The sequence below is a fragment of the Zonotrichia albicollis genome, chromosome 28, assembly GCF_047830755.1.
Source record: "Zonotrichia albicollis isolate bZonAlb1 chromosome 28, bZonAlb1.hap1, whole genome shotgun sequence".
NCBI classification, from domain to species: domain Eukaryota; kingdom Metazoa; phylum Chordata; class Aves; order Passeriformes; family Passerellidae; genus Zonotrichia; species Zonotrichia albicollis.
The window spans coordinates 1056115-1076175 of record NC_133846.1 but is presented as its reverse complement, the minus strand read 5'-3'; the positions used below and the strand labels follow the sequence as shown (position 1 = coordinate 1076175).

At 62.1% G+C, this 20061-nt stretch overlaps 1 protein-coding gene across 3 annotated transcripts in view; it reads left to right on the top strand.

Annotated features, from left to right (window-relative positions):
• The first annotated feature begins 1196 nt into the window (after positions 1-1196).
• Positions 1197-20061, top strand: part of NAV1 (neuron navigator 1) — a 74217-nt gene continuing 55352 nt past the window's right edge. Inside the window, exons 1-4 of one of the 3 annotated variants that reach the window (XM_074528321.1) lie at positions 1197-1322; positions 14446-15057; positions 15574-15668; positions 17763-18479. In XM_074528321.1, coding sequence (XP_074384422.1) covers positions 14471-15057; positions 15574-15668; positions 17763-18479 — 1399 coding nt within the window. In that variant the 5' untranslated portion in view covers positions 1197-1322; positions 14446-14470. Of the gene's footprint in view, positions 1323-14445; positions 15058-15573; positions 15669-17179; positions 17214-17762; positions 18480-20061 lie in introns of those variants that run through there. The other 2 variants (XM_074528320.1, XM_074528322.1) reach the window with 2 other exon arrangements.

The window sequence follows — 20061 nt, the reverse complement described above, 5'->3', positions numbered from 1 at the left end:
ATCAATGGGTGGGAACTGGACGGGACTCATGGGGAGATCCCTCAGAGTTCCACGGGTGGGAGATGGAGAGAAATCTATGGGTGGGATCCGTGGATGGAGGGACGTCTATAGGGTGAATCCATGAGGGGGGATGGAGGGGACATGGGGTGAGATCCATGCTACAGGGATGTAGGGGGATCTGTGAGGGACCTATGGGTGTTCCAGAGAGAATTCAGGAGATGGGGGGAATCTATGGGTTGGGCAGAATCGAGCGATGTCTGGGGGAAATTGGGATTGGAGGAATTCGTTGGGGCAAGAAATCTAGGAGGATCTGTGGGTAGGGGCAGCAAAATTCAGAGGTTGGGAATCCATGGATCAAGGGAATTCATGGCAGGGCACCCCTGGACAGGGGGGTCTATAGGATACAAAATTCCCATTTCTTTACAGGGTTCGGGTCAGGCTTCATAGAGAGAGGATGGGAAGAGGGGACCAAGCAGAGGGATCCGTGAGAAGATCCAGGGGGACCTCGAGGAAGGATAGAGATATAGACACAGATCCGGGGGAAGAGCGAGTGCAGGCAGGTGTGTCCTGGGGTGGGAGATCCATATAGGGATCCATATAGGGGGACCCAGAGGGGATCAGGATCCGTGGGGAGGAGATCCAGAGCTGGGGATCAGGTGGGGCGAGATCCAGCAAGGGAATCAGGGAGGGACAGAGGGAAAATCCACAGCGGGGGATCCGGAGAAGAGGGAGTGGGGGTGGATGGGGCTGGGATCCGTAAGAAATTCGCTGGGGGGGTCCATGCGGGATCCGGAGGGTGCTTGGGGGGGACAGTGTCAGGATCCGTGGGGAAGGGATGGAGGGATGACCCACCAGGGGGGCTCGTGGGGACGTCCGGGGAGAGTCGAGAGGGGTCCGTGGGGGATCCGTGGGGGATCCATGGGGTCAGGGCAGCCATGTGGGATCCATGAGAAATCCGAGGAGGGGATGTCCCGGGGGGGACCGGGGGGTCCATGGGGTTTCCCCGGCTCAGGCTCTGTTCCCGGTTCCAGGCGCCGCGTCTCGGCAGCGGAGCGGCACCGGGGGCAGCGGGGACCGGGCGGGACCGTCCCCAGGGAGCGAGCTGGGCACGGGAGGTCCCGCACCGGCCTCTGCTGGCCGGGGGTCGGGGACAGGCACCGGGCGGGCACGGCGGGCGGCCGGAGCGGCGGGGCCGGAGCGGCGGGGCCGGGCCCGGGCCTGCGCGACTCCTCCCCCGGCCGCCGGCCCGGCCCGCGCGGGTCCCCGGCCGCTGTCACTCCGCCACCGGCGGCTGCGGGCGCTGCGGGCCGGGGCAGCGAGCGGTGAGCGGGGCACGGGCCGGGACTGGGGCACTTCCCGGGGCAGCGGGGACACTCGGGACACCCTGGTGGGAGCGGGAGGTGGGGACACCCTGCGCGGCCCCGGAAGGCAGGGACAGCCCGGGGGAGACCGGCTCTGGTGCGGAACACCCCTACGGGACTGGCGGTGACGGTCGGGGACACAGCTGCTGGGTCACCCAGAGGGGACAGCGGGGGTGATGGGGACACCCCATCGGGGACTGGCTGGCCACCGTGAGGGCTGCAGATGATGGGGAACACCCTGCTGACGTGATGGGGTCGTGCTGCGGGGAGCAGCGGTGACACGAGGGATGCTGGCAGGGACCGGGGAGCACGGGCACAGCCTGACACTCGGGGCAGCCCCCCGTCCCCTCTCCTGTGTCCCACGATGTCCCCACCTCTCCATAGAGACCCTGTTTCAGCAGTGGGTGCTGCAGCGTGAGCGGGCTGGCAAATCCCCGTGTCCCGGTGCCTTCGGTGTCCCCTGGACATCCCCAGTTCCTGTCCCCGGCAGAGGGGGACTGCAGGAGGACGCTGTGCTGCCTCCCCAGTTCAGTCCTGGGGAGCACAAAATGGCCAGCAAAGGGTGACAGGGGAAACTGAAGCACGGGGACTGTCCAAAATGTGTGTCCTGCTGCCCCACATCTCCTCCCCACGGGCAGAGCTGGTCGGTGCTGGCAGGTCATGGTGTCTGCCCTCATTTTTGGCATGGAAAGGTGTTTCTGGGCTGTAGGCATCCATGGGCGCTTCCCGTGGGGATCCTCCAGCACTGGGGCGAAGCAGCCATCCCCACACTCCTGGGAGCAGGGAGTGTTCAGCCAAACCGGGATGGCACAGGACAGAGGGAAAACTTTGGGATGACTTCATCCCTGGCCGTGCCCCTTGAGGCACGGAGGTGCCGTCACCCTGTGGAGGGAAGCGGTGAAGCCCCAGCGAGTGCCGGGAGAACTCTTTTCCCGGATTTCACCTAGGAAAAAAACAACTGGGAGGGGAGCCAGGGATCTGGGTGTGCCGGGATGCCAGGCCCGCTGCTGCACAGCCGCCACTGCCCGGAGCGGGCGAGACCCCGTGCGGGCAGGGCTGGCCCGTGGGGTTTTGGGGCGCTGCCTGTGCTCCCCGAGGCTTTGCCACGGCTGCCGTGCCATCCCCCAGTGTCAGAGAGGGTCCGTGTGCTCCCAAGGGGTTACAGGGACGAGGAGCTCCCTGCTCCCCGCAGCAGCGTGTGTTGGTGTCGGTGCTGTTGGAAGGAGGGGCTGGACCCCCCCAGTTTCACAGCCGGGGGAGCTGAGTCAGGAAATCCCGGCTGGCCCGGCCGGATCCCGGCTGAGTCATTTGGCGGCGCTGAGTAAGTGCCCGTGCCGGGGCTGCGGGGCTCCGTGCCCGGGGCATGGGGGAGCAGGGGCTCCGTGCCCAGGGGATGGGGGAGCAGGGGCTCCGTGCCCGGGGGATGGATGAGGGGGCAGGGGCTCCGTGCCCGGGGGATGGATGAGGGGCTGCCATCCCGCACATGCCCCGCAGTGCCCCCCTGGCCCCGGGCACTGCCAGCCCCGCCTGCCCCGTGCCTCAGTTTCCCCCCGACATTTTCCTAGGACTGGATGAGACAGAAGGCTCCTGGGACGTGGACATATCACACATCCCAGCACGGGAGAGGGGAGACAGGTTGGGATGGGGACTCTGGAACTGGTCTGATGCTCACTGGGAGGAGAATGGTATCCCCAAAGCAGGATCTGGGTTCCTCCTTCCAGTAAAGGGAGTCTCCAGTCTGGGTGTGTCGGGAGGAGGGTGGCATTGAGGGGAGGAATGGGGGTGAAGAAAGGATGGGGATGAGAACTGGGATGGGAAATAAGATTAGAATGGGGACAGGGATGGGGATAGGGAAGGGGTGGGGATGAGATGAGATATGAGATGAGCTGTGTTGGGGGTGGGATAAGGATAGGGATGGGGTGGGGATAGGGACAGGATGGGATGAGATGGGGGTGAGGACAAGAATAGGATGGGGACAGGGATGAGGCTGACAGGGCTGGAGCAGAGCTTGGGGTGCATGTGGGGACGTGGAGGGAATCAGGCTGGCCCTACTGGCAGCAGGATGTAAATAACCTGCCAGGACACGAGGTTTTTTCCTGCTGCCCCCCCCATGCAGCCCCACGGACAGGAAAAAGGTGTTTCCGGCTGCGGATGGGAGCGGGGCCAGCCCTGCAGCGGGGTGTGGGGCCTGGGACACGGACAGGGGGATCAGGGCACCCCCTCGGGCTGGATTTTGGGGTGCAGCCACTGATCCCATGGCCGGTGGGACCCCTGACCTCAGTGGGGCCACTGCAGCCCCTGGGCCCTGGCCGGGCTGGTGGCAGGAGCTCAGTGCAGGCTGGCACCGCTGTGGGGATAGGATGTGGTACCACCAGGCTGGGCACCCTGTCCTGTCTCCAGTGCTACCAACTGGGGCAGCCACCAGGTGAGAACCCAGGGGACATGTTCCTCCTTTCTGGCTGGAGCAGGATCCGTGTGCAGCTGGAAGGGACACTGTGAGAGCAGAATGTCTGTCCTTGCCCATGTCTCATGCAGAGCCACTCCTGCCCACTGCCCGTGTCCCCTCAGCTGCCTGTGCTCCCTGGGGAGGTCTGGAATGTTCCACCACAAAGTTCCTGGTCACCAGCCTGGGCTGGGGGCATCAGTCTGGAATGGGGACACCAGGATGGGATTGCACATCAGTATTGCATGGAAGTCTTCAGCATTTGTCCCCACCACCCTGTGACCCCCCTTCACTTTGCTGCTGGCAAATGGGTGACAGTGTCCCCTCACCATCCATTTAGTGGCAGTCAGGGCAGGTGCAACACCCTCTGTCCTCCCACAGCCCTTTGTGCCCTGTGCAGTGGGAAAAACAGCAGTGACAGGGAGGGAGCAGCTGGGATCACACTGCCTCTGCCCTGTGTGTCCCCAGGATGTCTCATCTCATGTCACTGGCCTGTCCTGTCTGGGCAGGATCGGTCCCCAAGCCCTAACCAAGCTTCTAACCAAGGAGTGCCAGTCCCAGGAATGCTCTGCAGAGAGCCAGGACCTGCTGGGGCAGTCAGTGGCACTGGTGGTGACGAGGCTGGTGGCAGTGCATGGGGAAACTGAGGCACAGGCTGCAGGTGGGTGGCACATTGCCAACACCTTGGGAACTCCTCGAATGCTCCAGGTGACAGATCAGCCACCAACCTGTACCAGCAGGCTCTGGTGGCTTCCCTGGTGCATTTGCTGGCACAGCCTGAGTCTTGCTCACTAGCAAGTGACTACAATGAGCTTTGCTGAGTTGTCCTGCAGGGTCTGGGCAGTGCTATGGACACTGGGCACTGCTGTGGATTGAGTGCCTGGATCAGGAGATGCTCGTTGGGAGAGGGGCTGGAGGTTGCCCTGGCATATGGCAGCCACGACCACCATCACAGGCAGTGACAATAATTCGGGGGAGCAGGATTTCCATTAACCAGGGTGGGAGGAGGTCCTGGATAAGCGGCCCAGGGAGGATTTGCAGCTCTGCTCTGTCCCCGGGGTCCTGGCCGGGTGGGAGCTGGGGTGAGGCTGTGTCTGGCTGTGGGACTTGGTCCCCCTGCACTGCTCTGAGCTTGTCTGGCCCCATCCCGGCCCAAAATCATCTGTGGCACCACCGCTGTCCTCGGGGCTTTTATGGGGGACTCTGGGTCACCCCATCTCGGTGCCGGGCTGCCCTGAGTTTCACTGTGGGATCACATCCTGCAAGTTCCCTTCCCTTCCAGCAGCCGGTGTCGGTGCCACCCTGCCCCTGCCCTGCTGCCACCCTGCCGGCACTGCGAAGCGGAGCATGCGGAGGGAACAGGCGGGGACGAGCCCCCCGTGCCGGCTGGGGCAGTGGGATGCTGTCCTGGCATCCTCTTACCTCCCCCGGAGCGGGGAATGGGACTCCGGAGAGGGGGAATGGGGCTCCGGAGGGGGAATGGGGCTCCAGAGGGGGAATGGGGCTCCGGAGGAGAGAATGAGGCTCCGGAGGTCTCGGCTGTGCTGCGGGTTGGGAGCGGGTTTGGAGCGGGAGCCGCGGTCGAGTTAACGCATGCCACTGTTTGCCTGAGTTCCCTGGATCCCCTGCTCCCATGGAGGAGCGGAGGTGGGAGCTGGGGGAGCTGGGTTTGTGCTCATTCTCCGTTCCCATCCGCACACCGCATCCGAGGCCCGTGCGGATGCGGCCGGGCGGCGCCGCCTCCGGCAGCGGAAACTCCCCCTGGTCCGGGCAGGGCTCTCAGTCACGGTTCTCCTCCATCCCTGCTCCCCCGCCTTCCCTCCTCGCCCCTCTGGGCTCGGCAGCCCCTCCTCCCTCCCTGCCGGGCCCTCCGTACCGGGGATGTGCAGTGTGGCCATCCTCTCATGGGCAGGCAGGATGCCAAAGGGACATTGAGGGACACTGAAGGGATGCTTGAGGGATGCTTGGGCTCCCCTCTGGGAAACTCAGGCAACTTTCAGATGTGATGGCCTCATGCTGGCTCTGTTGACTGCATCCTTTGGAGGGAGGAGGTTTAATTTTACGCGTAAGAGGGTCACAGAAGTAGAGCTGTGCTGGGCTGGTGAGGGACATTGGGGCCAGGCATTGCCAGCCCCTGCCAACCTCTTCCAGCCTCATCTGTTAAGTGACAGGACTCAACTCCCTTGGGATGTTGGCATCATGAACAGCTTGGAGTTGTTGTGATAAACCCTGGGGATGTGGATCCCTCTGGAGTGGTGGCTGTTGCAACACACACACACACAGACACTCACCCCCGGAGCCAGCAGGGAGGTGTTTGCCAGCAGCCACTGCGGATTTATCAGCTTACTGGAAAATCCACTCATCCCATTAAGGGCTCCCTGTGGCTTTTGCTTTCCATTGCAAATACCTGGTTATCCCTAGGGAAACCCCCTTTGGTGCCAGTGGCTGTGTGGGGCTCTCGGGGCAAACCCCACAGAAGAGTCCAGGCTGTGAGAGTGGCTTCGTTTATTACAGGACAGATCAAGGGAGACCTGACTCACTTGGCCAGGTAAGACCAGACAGGGCAGTTTAGCTCATGGGAGGAATGGTCTGTGATGGGAACAGCTCATATTGGGGCAGGGATTGTGGGGTTCAGTTTGGAATCAGATCTATGGGTTGACTTTCATTCACTCAGTTCTTCACCCAAAGTAGGTTCAGCATCTAAAACCACCCCAATGTGGAGCTCAGCTGTGATGATGGCACATTCTCAGCTCTGTGTCTCTGTTCTTGGGGCTTAATCTCCCACTTGGCTGGCACCCCTGTTGCTGTGTCCCTAGAGATAACCATCCCATGTTCCCAGTGACATTTTAAAATCCTTAACCTGCTTTGGGGAGGGAAAATGCCTTTTTGGGTACCCCCATGACTCTGCTCTGCCTGCTGTGTGTTGAGAGAGCCGAGTGTTGAAAGGAGCAGACAGGCATTGAGGGTCTCAGCAGGGACAGTGGGGGTGCTGGGGATGCATTGCCAGTGCCAGGATGGGGGGGACAAGCCCAGCTCGACCATCCTGACCACCCAGAGCTCGCATATGCCTGCAAAGGTGACAGCATCTGCTGAGCTAATGTGTTTTGCAGCCCTGCTGTGCAGCTGCCTGTCCTCGCCAGCCCAGCAGCCAAGCCAAAATCCATCAGGCCCTTCCAGGTTCCATGCGTCGAGCTCCGGGGGGGCCGTTTCCGTACAGCGATGGCAAACACAGACACTGTGACATCTGGTCTTGCTCAAAATTCTCAGGAGCAAAGGGCCAGGTGTGGGATGCTGCAGGAACACAGGGCTGAATAAAGGATGCAACTGGTTCCGTGGGCTTTTGGCCCAGACAAGTTCATCTGAATGTCACCAGAGCTGTGGGACAGCTCCTGGCCCAGGGCTTGATCCAGCACTGGGAGCTCCTTGGCCCCATGGCAGCACTGAGGTTCTGGAAGGTTTTGGGGTGGTGTTGGGAAGGTTTTGAAGCCCTCAGGATGTGCAATAGGAGATGTTGTATTTTGGCTGCAGTGCTGGATGTTGGAGGGACCCCAGGCTCTGTGCTGTCCATAGTGGCTCCTGTGCTGGAGAGGCACCTGCAGGGCTACCGAGGGCTTATGGCTCTGCTTGCCCCACAGCACGGGAAGAGCAGGGGCCGAGGAGAGTGGGAGAGCCTCGGGCACAACCCAGACCTTCCCAGGCAACACTGCAGGGGCATCTGGAGGGGGTTCAGTGAGGTGTCACCCCATGGAGGGACAGCCCATGGAGAGACAGCCCATGGAGGGACAGCCCAACCCTTTTCCCTGTGGGTGTTGGGGACACCGGGACATAACAGGCAGCACTGCTGGGGACAGATGGCACCAGGCACCGGACAGATGGCTCCGTCCCAGACAGGCAGCCGAGGGGCCGGGCCGGGGGCCTCCGGCTCTGGGCTGCTCCCTGTGCCGGCCCCCGGCTGGTGATGTGGCCCGAGGGGGACAGTGACGCCACCGACAGTGGCCCGTGTGGCACCATCGGCCACAGGCGGTGCGGGCACTGCCGGCCCGGTGGGCACCGGGTTGGGGAGGGGACGGACACGGGCTCGGGGACGAGACGCTCGTCCCGGGGGGCTGCACCGGCTGGGGAGGCGGTACCGGAGCGAGGAGAGTGAGGCCGGTTCGGGGGAAAGGGTGACATCTGCTCAGGAGGTGGCACCCGGCGGAGGGGAGGGGAGAGTGACATCGGCTCGGGGTGCGATAGCGGGTGGAGGGGACACCGGCCGGGGCGGGGGGGGTGACACCGGCCCGGGGGCGGTGCCGGGGGGCGGTGCCGGGGGGCGGTGCCGCGGGTGGAGCTGTCCAGCACCGGCGGCTCCTGAACGGCCGGGCCCGGGATGTCCCCGCTGTCCCCGCCTCCGCCGGGCACTGCCCACACCCACCGGCCCGGGAGGGACCAGGGCTGTGACAGACCGGGGTGGGCACGGGCTGGGGCAACACGCAGGGGCCGAGGCGAACCGGGCACGGTGTGGCCGGGATAGCCCCGGGGAGAAGCCTTGGGCATGGACGACCCTTGCCCAGCCTTTCACACCGTCCCCCCCGGTCCCAGCTCCTCCTACAGCCCCTGCACAGGCCCCGCACAGCCCCCAGGCTCTGCCCCAGCCCCAGGCCTCAGGCTCTGCCCCAGCCCATCCATGCAGGATTTGTGCCGGGCACGGCTCAGCCCGAGCAGGGCTCGCTCTCCTGGGTACCCGCGGCTCGGTGACAGCGGCTGCCTCAGCAGGTCCAGCCCAGAGCTCAGCTTTGCTCAGAGCCGGTTTTATTGAAATGGGTTAAGTGGCTAATGGGATTGCTGCTGAGGGGCTTAGGCAGGGATTAGTGCTGTGGCTACGGGCTGGGCATCTCTGAAAGTGGATGTGGCACTTGGGGACGTGGTTTAGTGATGGGTATGGCAGCGCTGGGTTAGCAGTCGGACTTGATGATCTTGGAGGGCTTTTCCAACCTGACAACTCTGTGATTTCTATCTGATCTCTGCTTGGACAACAGCTGATTTTTGTCCTTCAGTGCCTGCCCTCCCCATCTCCCAGCAGCTCCCAGAGCTCCCAGCATCGTGCTAGGGGGAACAGACATCCAGGACAGGCAGAGCTGGCTCTGGCTGCCCTCCAGTTCTACCTGCCTGCCCCCAGGAGAAGCACCTGCCTGCACCCAGCCCGACATTGCCCTCCGGAGGGGCAGAACAGTGGCACCTCCCTGGGAAGGACCCAGCCTGGTGCCCCGCTGACACGGGTGGTGGCAGTGTTCCAGGCAGTGACACCGGCTGGTGGGCAGGCCAGGTCCTGCCCGGGGCACGGGGGCTGGAGGGCTGGGCCTGGTGTCTGAATCGGCAGCTTGTTCTCCTCTGAAGGGCCCTTTCTGCCCCGGCTCCCTCTGTTTCTCTTTGGAAAGTTTTATGTTCCTTGTGTCACAAGGAGCCTTTTCTTTGTCGCCCTTCCCGAGCGTGCCAGGGAGAAGGCTGTGCTGGAGCATGGCCATCCCTGATGGCAGCTCGAGGCTGGATGCTGCACAGGGCTGCAAGGTGCAGGCAGCAGCCTTTGGGGGCAGCTGTTTCACAGCACCAGGGCCTGACCTTGGCAGGGGCTCAGCTCCTCCTGTCTCTCACACCCTGGTGTTCACCCCTGGGCTGTCCCCTCCACCCTCACCCATGAAAAGGAGGAGGGGCTGTGAAGCCCCTGAGCATCTTTGTGGGGACATCTGGCACAGTGCTGCAGCCCCTGGTGTTTCTGTGCTGCCAGTCCCAAGGGTGTCTCAGGGATGATTCCCAATTTACAGAGCTGTTCTGCATCCCAGCACCCACAGGGAAGGATCCATCCTCCCTCTTTCCTATTCACCAGCCTGGTTTCAGCTCTCTTACCCCTTCCAGTGGCTGTGTCACGGTGGGGAAACAGGCACAGAACAGCAGCAAGTTGAACACATTTTCTGTCACTCAGTGTCCATGCTCAGACTCCTGCCAGATTTATCCTGGTATATGGGACAGCATGTCATCCCTGACAGGGATCTAAGCTGTGATAGGAGAGAAGCAAATTTTATCTCACTCATAAAAGTCACCCCAAAATTCTACAAAATAAAGAGCAAAATGCTTGCAGAGCCATTCACTGTTCTCTTGGAAACATGGGACCCCTGTGGCTGGACCCCTCCAAGGCACAGAGGTGGAGCCAGGGGTTCAGTCACTCATCATAGCCCCTGCAGGGCTGGAGGCTGTTCCCAGCTCGGCTCAGGTGATGGATGGCTCCAAAGCAGATCTGCTTCAGTGCTGGGAATGCTCCAGTGACCCCTCTAGGTCATGGAAATGGGGACATGAAAGGAGATCAGGCTCCAGGTCCCTGTTCATTTCTGGCTGCTAAAATCACACGTGTGAGATGGATTTGGACACGAGGCTGAGGAAGTAGTTCAAGCTCCGGGCACAACAGATGCCTCTTTGAAGGAGATGCCTTCAGGGGTGTGCTGGCTTGTGTCTTTCCTGGGATGAAGGACACAGCTCAGCCAAGGCTTTCCTTCAATGTGAGAACTCGTAACTCTGTGTATGTCATTGTCCAAAGGGATCAAATCCCACCTCACCTCTTGGGGTTAAAAACTGAAGTTCACCTCCAGACCTGAGCTCTGTGGACACCTGGAATGAGTATCCTCTGCTTGGCTGGGAGACAAACACCTCTGGCTGCCCAGGAGGCTCTGCCCTGATGCCCAGGCACGGCTGTGCTGCCCACAGCACTGCTGTGGCTGCTCCTGAATATCCCCTTGTGCTGAAACACCTCGTGTGTGCCTGCTGCTTTCCCCTACCACGGGACCCAGTGATCCCAAGCTGGTACCCAGGGGAGTGATTGGGCCAAAACCTCACCCAGCAGCTGGAAGTCCCCACATTAAATCAGGTGCAAGTTCCCAGAGCTCACGTTACCCAGAGGAGGAGCAGCAGCCTGTTCCTGAGAGCTGTTCCTGGGCTGCAGGAGAAAGTTGTTTCCTTTTTGAGCTAATTGCAAAGGAGCTGCTGAGTCTATCTGGGTCAGGCCATGACCTGCTTTAGCCAGGCAGAGGCAGCAGGATGCCAGTGTGACACAGCATGACACAGCGTGACACAGTGTGACATAGGGTGACACAGCATGATGGGTGCCTGTCTGCTCCCCTGCCACCATCATGGGGCATGTGCCAGGGACAGCCAGTCCTGGATAGGGTAAAATCAGTCTGGAGGCAAAGGAGAATTCCTTGGGAACAAGGATGGACTGAATCTTTCCCAGGAATGGTTTTGGTTGATGGTGGTTGATGCTGGATGTGAAAGGGGCTTCTGGGCAAAGGAGTGGCTCCTCCTGGAGCTGCTGGGGGCAACAGGGACTTGGCAGGAGCTGCTTTGGTTTATCCTATTGATGGCATCCCCGGGTGTGGGATGCCAGCATGAGGGTGCAGCTGGTGTCAGAGGCTGGGGGAGCAGGGCCACATCCCCAGGAAGCCCACGGCATCTCTAGAGCAGGGTGAAGCCTGGGGAGGGGTCAGTAGTGTGACCCAGGCACAGTGGAGTCCTTGGAGGCACCTGAGGTGTGTGTGGTGGGAAAAGGAGGGCTCTGAACCCGGCTCCCAGCAGGCATTGGCATCTCCTGAGAAGCCTCAACCTTGTGAGCACAAATGAAGGATTGATTTTCTTGTGGCCAGCATGGCAGCTTTGGCTTCTGCTGCAGCTGTGGCACCGCTGGTGGGCTCAGAGGGGAGAAATGGAAGTTGTGTCGACAAGAGAGAAATCCAGAGTGGAAAAGAAATTTACAAAACCTGGTTACAGCCCTGATGCCACATGCCCAGGGAGCAGGCAGGGCTGGGGAAGTGCTGCATGCTGGGGGTGCTCACTGGGTGCTGGGGAAGGTAAAGTCACAGCATCAATTTAGACAAAAATTTTGCCTCTGAGTTGGTTGAGGATGAACTTGGGACAGATTTTACAGAGTGAGGGGCAGATGATCTCCCTCTGTGCTAGGAGAAAACCCACCAGAGCCAGCTGCTGGAGCTGGAGGTGTTTGTGTGAGGGACCTCAGGGTGAAATGGGTAATTGGAACTGGTGGTTTCATCACCCTTGCACCTATGGGAAGGAAGGTTCCCTTATCCTTGGAAGTGTCCAAGGCCAGGTTGGACAGGGCTTGGAGCAACCTGGGCTAGTGGAAGGTGTCCCTGCCCTGGCATGGGGTTGGAATGAGATGATGTCTGTAAGGTCCCTTCCAGCCCAAACTGTTCTGTACTTCTGTGAAGGTCAACCTTGTTTGTGTTTGCACAAGGTGCTGTGCAGCTCAACGCTGTGAACTGCTGTCTCCAGGCACAGCACTTCGGGGCAGGGGCTGCCTTAAAGAGAGGGGAAAAAGTGTAGAATTGGGGTTTGTAGGTGTGGGTTGTGTGGCACAGCCTGGGAACAGGTGGGGGCACAGAGGGGATCTGCTCTCTGCTGATATTCACAGCTGGTTTGGGAACATTAAGCCCCCAAAATTGAGCTGGTGTCCAGCTGGGTGCTGAGCCCTGGCCTCTCCACGCTCCCAGGAGTGACCTTGGTAGGTGCAGGAAATCCCACAGGAAATCCCTGCCTGGCTCCTGCTGCCCACATTGCAGCACCCCGGCACACCCTGGGGCTGTGGTTGCCCCCTGAGCTGGGTCTGTGTACCCACAGGAGTGCAGAGCCCCATGCTCTATCCCACCTCCCACAGTGACTCAAGGATGTATCTGGGGGTTCCAGAGCCCCCCGTGCCTGTCCCAGCACTGCCTCCCCCAGCTCTGCCGTGGCTCAGGGCCAGAGACAGCTCAGCCAGGATGTGGGGACACATCCTCTGCAACATGCTGGTGTTTCAGAGGCTTCAGGGAGAGCAAGCCCAGGGCTGTGTGTGTCAGGTTCCTCTGCCCCTTAATCAAAATTGCCTTGGAGGGAGCTCTGCAGCTGGCGCTGGAATTGACGCTGCAATTCCTTGATCTCATCTGCTGCATCAGCCCTTCTCCCCGTGACCCACAGCTCCATGATCAAATGACCCAGCTCATGTGGGTCTGGGAAAAGGGAATTTCAGTGCTGCCTGTGGCAGGGCATGGTCATCCCAGGGTGGGGAGAATGTGGGGCATGGTTTGGTCCTTGCAGAGCCCCAGAAGCCTGGGGGGAACAGGGTTTAGGGCAGCTCAGGATGGGGAAGAGGCAGAACAGGACAGTTTGGGACATTTTTGGACTCTGTTCATGTAATACCCTCTGCTGGGGAATGCAGTGGATGCAGGGCTGAGGCTGGGCTGCTGTTCCCATTGGGGTGAAGGAGGCCTCTCCCTGCACCCCCAGCTGCTCTGCAGCTCTGGAGAAGCTCTGTCCTGGCTGGGTGGTTTGAAAGAGGAGGTGGGGAGGGGGTACCTGGAAGGTGCATTCCCCAGCCCACCAGGAACAGCCTCAGTGGGCTCCAGCACACCTTCCAATGCACTCACTGCACCCACTCAGGTAGAGGAACCCTTACCATGGGTGGCCAGCCTGGAGCTCATGGTCCCCACAGAATGCTCTGGGACCCCAAAAAGCTTCTCCTCCTCAGAGGTTTTCCTTCAAGGAGGCTGAGTGAAACCATGCTGGAGCAACCTGTGGAATGTGTGTCCTGGGAGATTTGTGGCACCTGGTGTCTGTGGGACCACAGCTCCACATCTTTCTAGAGATCATTTCTTCCTCTGGAGAAAATTCCTTCTTTTTCTTTGAGTTTTGAGATTTTTTTCCTGAAGTGCTACAGGCGAGGTGGAGCTTTGTTCCATGGCTGGTTTCCTTGCTGAGCTCTGCTCTGCCTGCCCAAATCCTGTGGGCATGAGGAGTGATGAGCTTCTCCCCTCACTGGGACTGTGCTGTGACATCCCTGTCACTGGTGGTGGCAAGGATGGCCCTGCTTGTGGGTGTTTTGGGTGGCATGAGACCACACCCTTATCACATGGAGAAAAACACCAAGGCAAGGGGGGGACACAGGGCACTGTCTGAGGGGTGACATGAAAGTCACCATGGGGCAAGCAAGATGACAGCAGGAGCATGGAGAGATGTGGCAGGTGGCACCATGTGGAGGGACACTGGGGCTGAGGAGGACACTCCATTGTGGGGATGGGACTCAGACACCAATATATGGGGTCACAGAGCTGGTCCTCCTGCCTAGAAGAGCAGGAGGTGCTTTTGGGTGACAGGAGATTGTTTCAGGTGACAAGGAGTCGGTCTCAGATGACCAGGAGATGGTTTTATGAGGCCAGGAGATGGCCTCAGGTGTCTGGGAGGTGGTCTTGGTTGATCAGGAGGTGGTTTTGGGGACCAGGAAAGAGTTTTGAGTGGCCAAGAGGGCCCCATCCTGCCTGTGGTGCAGCCCTAACTGGTGAGGGTTGGTGCCCAAATGTCCTTGCTGTAGGACCTGGGGACACAGGGGTGGGGCTGCAAAGCCTCCCTAGGGGGAGGACATCACGTAGGCCCTGGTCCTGTGGACCCCTGTCAGGGGACATCGTGTGTGTCCTCACTCTGGGGTGTGGGGTGCAGTGGCCTTCTCCCAGGATGGGGACATTTAGCACCCATGGCCAGTGGGAACAAAGACCAAGGTCTGGTGCAGCTGAGGGGCTGTGGGTGCCCTCTCTGTGTTGGACTGTAACAAATCCTCCTCTTCCTCCACAGCCTTGCCAGCAGCTGCCTCACCAGGATGAAGGGGACAGCCAATGTTAACTCCACTGGCCGCAGCCACTTCCAGTCTGCCATCCCAGTGCCCCGTGCCATAGCCCATGGCAAACTGCACCCCACAGCCCCTCTGAGCACCCCGGGGTCCCCTGTCCTCCACAGGGCTCCATCCCCTCGGCCAGGGAAGCTGCCAGCCCCCAGTCCCAAGACTCTCAAGCCCAAAGCCACGGGCAAAGCTGCTGGCCATCAGCTGGCTGAGGGCAGGGAGGGAAGCCCCGGTGTCCCTGCTCAGGGAGGGCAGAAAGCCCTGTCAAGATCCCTGGTGTCCCCTGGGAAATGGCCAGAGCCAGGGGGCAGTGGGAGGACAGGGGCAGGCAGGGTGGGGGAGCTCACTGAGCTGTGCAAAGCCCCCCTGGCACAGGGCAGGGCTGGGGGGCGGCTGGGAGGGTCCCCTGGGAAGGGCAGGGGAGCAGCCCCAGCAGGGACAGAGGATGAGTCTCATGGTGGCTCACAGGGGAGGGGCCCTGTGTTTGGGTCAGGGGCCATCACTTTCTCCTCAGGGCCCTCACACAGCCACCCCATCACTGCCACTGTGGCACCCTTCCAGTACCGGTGAGTCTCTGGGCATGGGGGGCATGGGATGGGGGTGCCTTGGGACATGGGGCTGTGGGGGACATGGGGACATGGGGCTGGGGGTGCCTTGGGACATGGGGCTGGGAGTACCTTGGGGCATGGGGTTGGGGGTGCCTTGGGACATGGGGCTGTGGGGGACATGGGGACATGGGGTTGGGGGTGCCTTGGGACATGGGGCTGTGGGGGACATGGGGACAGGGGGAGGCAGGCAGGCCCAGCAGGGGTGGCCATAGGAAATGGTGGGGTTGGGTCAGGGGGCTCTGTGCCAAAAGGAAGGTTCCCAGTGTATTTGGGGTGCTGGGGCTCCTAAGTCACCCATGAGAGGTTGATGTGGGGCAGGGGATGGACTCATTGGGGAATAGGGTGCCCTGGGACCCTTTGCCATGAGACCAGTGTTCCCAGACCATGGCAGAGCCTATAGCTCCAGATTCTCATCTCCTGGGGGTCCCTAGCCAGTTGTCCCTGATCACCCACCCTTACCCCCTCTGCCCACAGGCTGCAGGAGGACCGGGAGCATGAGAGGGCCACGTCCCCGGGTGATGAGTGCTCCAGTCCTGAGAAGGGATCTGACCCCAAGCCCAGAGGCCTGAGTGAGTCCAGAGGGGTTGGTCAGCAGTGGGGGTGTCCTGCTGGGGAGCTGCCGTGACAGTGCCAGGGAACAGAGGCTTGTGCTGGAAGGGGAGCCAGGGCTGGAGGGCAGTGGGGTGTGGGGGAACCCTCACACTGGAGGTGCATCAACTCCCCTGGGAAAGGCTCGTCTGCAGTTCCTGCATCAGGTGACCTCCGTGGCCAAATCCCTACACTGTGAGGAGCACAGGGGACTGACCCCTCTGGGGACGGTGCCAGGACATCACCCCTGCTGGCTCCTTTCCCTCCGCAGTTTCCCGGCGAGCTCCAGGAATGACCCATTTCCAAGGAGCGGCGCGGAGGGACCGGGGGCTGCCCACACCCACCACCGGGTCCCCCCTTTCTCGAGGGCTGAATCCCAACTCCTCGCTGCAATGCCGAGGCCACCCCAGTCCCCTCTGGCGCTTGCTTTGGGGGAGATTTTGGGGAGGCGGGTCCAGGGAGGATGCTGGGGCGGCGGTTGCCAGGGCAGCGGCAGCGGAGGATGGCGGGATGCTCCAGAGATGTGCAGAGAAGGGGAAAAAGAGCCGGGAGCTTCACCGGGTGATTTGAAGGGACAGAAGTCGGTCAGATCCACCGTGGCTCCTGGCAGAGCCCGACTCTGACCTGGGGTCACAGCACCTCAGTCAGAGAATAATCAGCGCTGAGCCCCGATTTGGAAAGTGCTGAAGGCAGCGGGAAGCGGGAGGGTGTTCCAGGAGGAAGCAGGAGGGAGCGAGCGGGGCTGGCATGCGCTCAGCGCAGCTGCCCTGCTCCTTGGGGAGCTTTTGGGACAAAGCCGAGCGGGTTCGGCCCCGGGGAAGGGGCCGGATCCTTTCCCTCCCTCCGTGCCTGCTCCAGCTTCCCCTGCCCGCGGCACCTCCCACGACTCGGCCAGAGGGAACAGGGGACATTGGGAGAGCCCAAGAATCACTTCAGCAACCCTGAAAACCACACAACACCCACAGATCTACCCCCAACAACAGGCCCTGCACCAACAGCCCTCCCCCGAACCCCGAGTGGCTTTGGGGTGCAGCCTGTGCACCCATCCTGCCCCAGCAGCACCTCTTAGTGCAAATCACGCTTTTTTGGGGCACCCTTTACTGTCCCAACCGGGTGGAGTTATTTTGGGACTCTTCAGCACTACCATTGAGCCCGGGATCGCCAGGCCGGGGGTGGGCTGGGGGCTCGCACCACCCCCGCTGCTCCCGGCCTTATCTCGGCAGCAGTGATGGGGTCTAATGCAATATTTCCCGGCGGTTGCCATGGCAGCCCGCGTGAGGTCACCAAATAGACTTAATTCACCCCTCCCAAGGGACGGGTAATTAATGAAAAATGATGATAACCAGATCCCACTCCCCTCCTGCCCCCCGCCTTTAATTCCCTAGGATCAGTGGAGAGGCCCTGCTGGGTTTGGGGGCCACAGTGTCCCTCCCGGGATTCCTGAGGCCACCCTGGGCTCTTGCTGCACAATTTGGGGAGAAACGGGGATGTTTTGGCCCCCCTGGGAATGGGTGCGCAGTGTCTAGGTGGGTGTGGGGTCCGTGGCGGGCGGGACAGGGGTGTGAGGGTCCCTTCAGCGCAGGGTGCTGGGCCGTGGGGTCCCCGCGCTGGCTTCATCCGCCTCCCGCTCAGCCCCCGCACGTCCCTGCCTGTGAGGGGCCGTGGTCGCGGGGCCATGGCCGGTCCCGCGCTCGCCCCTCACGCCGCCCCGTGCGCGCTCCCGGGGTCCCGCGCGATCCCTCCGCCCCGAGCACGCCGCGCGCGCCCCCGCCCGGCCCCGCCCCGCCGCGCGCGCCCCCTCCCCTCCTTGCTCCCCCGCGGGCGCGCGCGCCGCGCCCCGCCCCCTGGCCGCGCCAGAGGAGGGCGGGCCCTTTTTGTTCGCCCCTGACATTCCGCTGGTTCGCAGTGTCCTGCCGGCGGCGGAGCGGCGAGGTGGGGCCGTGCCGCTCGCGCCCCTCTCCCCTCACCCCAGCTCCCGGCCCGCGCCATCCCCTCCCCGCTCCGCCCCGGCCGGTGGGACGGGCGCTGACGGCGCCTCTCCCTCTCTCTCGCCCGGTGTGTCCTCGGTACCGCAGCAACAGCAGCAGCGCCTGGCGGGTTAAATGGTTGCAGCGCGGGGATGCTGGGGAGCAACCTCAAGAGCCTTCCCGACGTGGAGCTGGGCGAGGAGGAGCGCGGCTTTCGGCGGGGCCCCGACGGCAGCACCGTGATGCCGAAGCGGGCGAAGGCGGCGGCGGCGGCGCCCGCGGGGCCGCGGGGCGCGGAGCTGCGCGTCTTCAAGGCGAGCAGCGCTGAGGGGCGGCTGCCGGCCGGCTCCAACCTGCGCAAGCAGAAGTCGCTCACCAACCTCGCCTTCCTCACCGACGCCGAGAAGAAGCGGCAGCTCTATGAGCCTCGCTGGAGCGACGACATGGCCAAGGCGGCAGCGCCGGGGGCGGCGGCGGCGGGGGGCGGCGGGCGCGGCGGCCCCCGCGGGCGGGACGCGCCCGCCATGTCGCGGAGCCTGTCCCGCTCCGAGCACTCGCTGCTGTCGCCGCGCCCCGCCGGCCCGGCCAAGCCGCCGCCCGCCGGGAAGCCGAGCCGCATCCCCCGCGGGCCCTACGCCGAGGTGAAGCCCCTCAGCAAGGCCCCCGAGGCGGGCGGCGGCGGCAAGTGCGATGACGAGTTGCTGGGCGGCAAGGGACCGGCGGTGGCGGCGGGCACCGAGGAGAAGCCGTACCTGAAGGTAGACCCCGAGCTGGTGGTGACGGTGCTGGGCGACCTGGAGCAGCTGCTCTTCAGCCAAATGCTGGGTGAGTGCGGCCGGCGCGACCGCCGGGCTCGACGTCGAGATGGGAATGGCCAGAGGTGGCAGCTGGAGGCAGCTGGGCTCCTGGCACTCCGTGAGGACCCGCTGAGGGCGACCTCAGGGTCTTGAAGTGAAGAGAGGCTGAGGGGAAAGGAGTCATCAGCCTCGGTGTCCCCAGGCACTTAGAATCACAGAATGGTTTGGGTTGGAAGAGACATCAAAGCTCATCCTGTTCTACTCCCTGCCATGGGCAAGGACGCCTTCCACTAGCCCTGGTTGTTCCCAGCCCTGTCCAACCTGGCCCTGGCCACTGCTGGGGATGGCACAGCCACAGCTTCTCTAGGCAACCTGTGCCAGAGCCTTCCCACCCTCACAGGGAGAATTTCTTCCCAATATCCCATTTACCCCTGCCCTCTGCCAGTGGAAAGCCATTCCCCCTTGTCCTGAAGTCCCACTCCGGATCTCCTGGAGCCCCTTTGGGCACTGAAATGGGCTTTAAGGTCTCCCCAGAGCTTTTTCCAGTCTGAGCATCTCCAGGTCTCCCAGCCTGTCTTGAGAGCAGAGGGGCTCCAGCGCTCAGTGCATCTCCAAGGCGTGCTTGAGGGAAGGTGCTGTTAGCTGCCTCTTGCCTTGGAGGAAAGGCAGTTCCTCCTCACAAGGAGCAGTGGCAGGTGGTGGTGGAGCTTGTCCTCCCCCACGTGTCTTGTCGGCCATCCCTTGTCTCAACACCCACCAAACACGATGGAGGCTGCACAGCTGGGTGCCACAGCTGCTCCCCACCATCAGCGTGGCTCGCCCTGGGGGTGACCTTGGGAAGCTGCTGCTGGAGGTGCTGTGCGAGGGGTTCATGCTGCCGCTCCATTTTGGGCAGATCCTGAGCTCCACTGAGGTCGGGGTCTCCGGCAGAGGAGGGTCTCCAAGGATGCTGCTGCAGGGTTTGCGTGAGCTGATTTCAGGCTGTGGCTGCCTGAAACCTGCTTTGCTATCCCTGTGGGTTTGATCCCTGGCTTGCTGTGTGCATTGTGTGCAGAGTGGGTTTCCATGAGAACAACGAGCACTGGCCCAGAGCTGGCTGTGTCCCAGACCTGGGGACCCAGTGCCCCATCATGGGCTGCAGTGCTGGGTCTCAGTGCAGGTGAGCCCAGCCCTTGCCATTCTCTCGTGCTGCATGCTGGTCTCTAGGAATTGTGGCTGCCTCGGCAGCCCTCTGTTTCCCACTGACACCCCGTCTTCCCTGCATCCCTCAGCAGTGCCTGGGGTCTCGGCTGGGCAGTGACTGTGGGGGCTTGTGGCTCTGAGAGCTGTGCTTGGTCTGGCAAACTGGCATGAGAAGGTGGCAAGGGAGCTGTGCAAACTGGTGTGAGAAGGTGGCAAGGGAGCCGTGCACAGCCATCATGGTGCTCACGGTGCTCAAGCTGGCTGGAAAGCCCTGGTGCTTGGTAGTGGTGGGGGAGCAGCAGTACAGGCAGGACTGGTGTGTCCAGTGCCTTCAAGTTCCCTGCCTGGACCTCTTTTTAGGGCGTTGGGAGTTTCTCTGGTGCTTGAGCTGGCTTGAGATGCCTTGTCCTTGCTGTGTGATGAAGAGA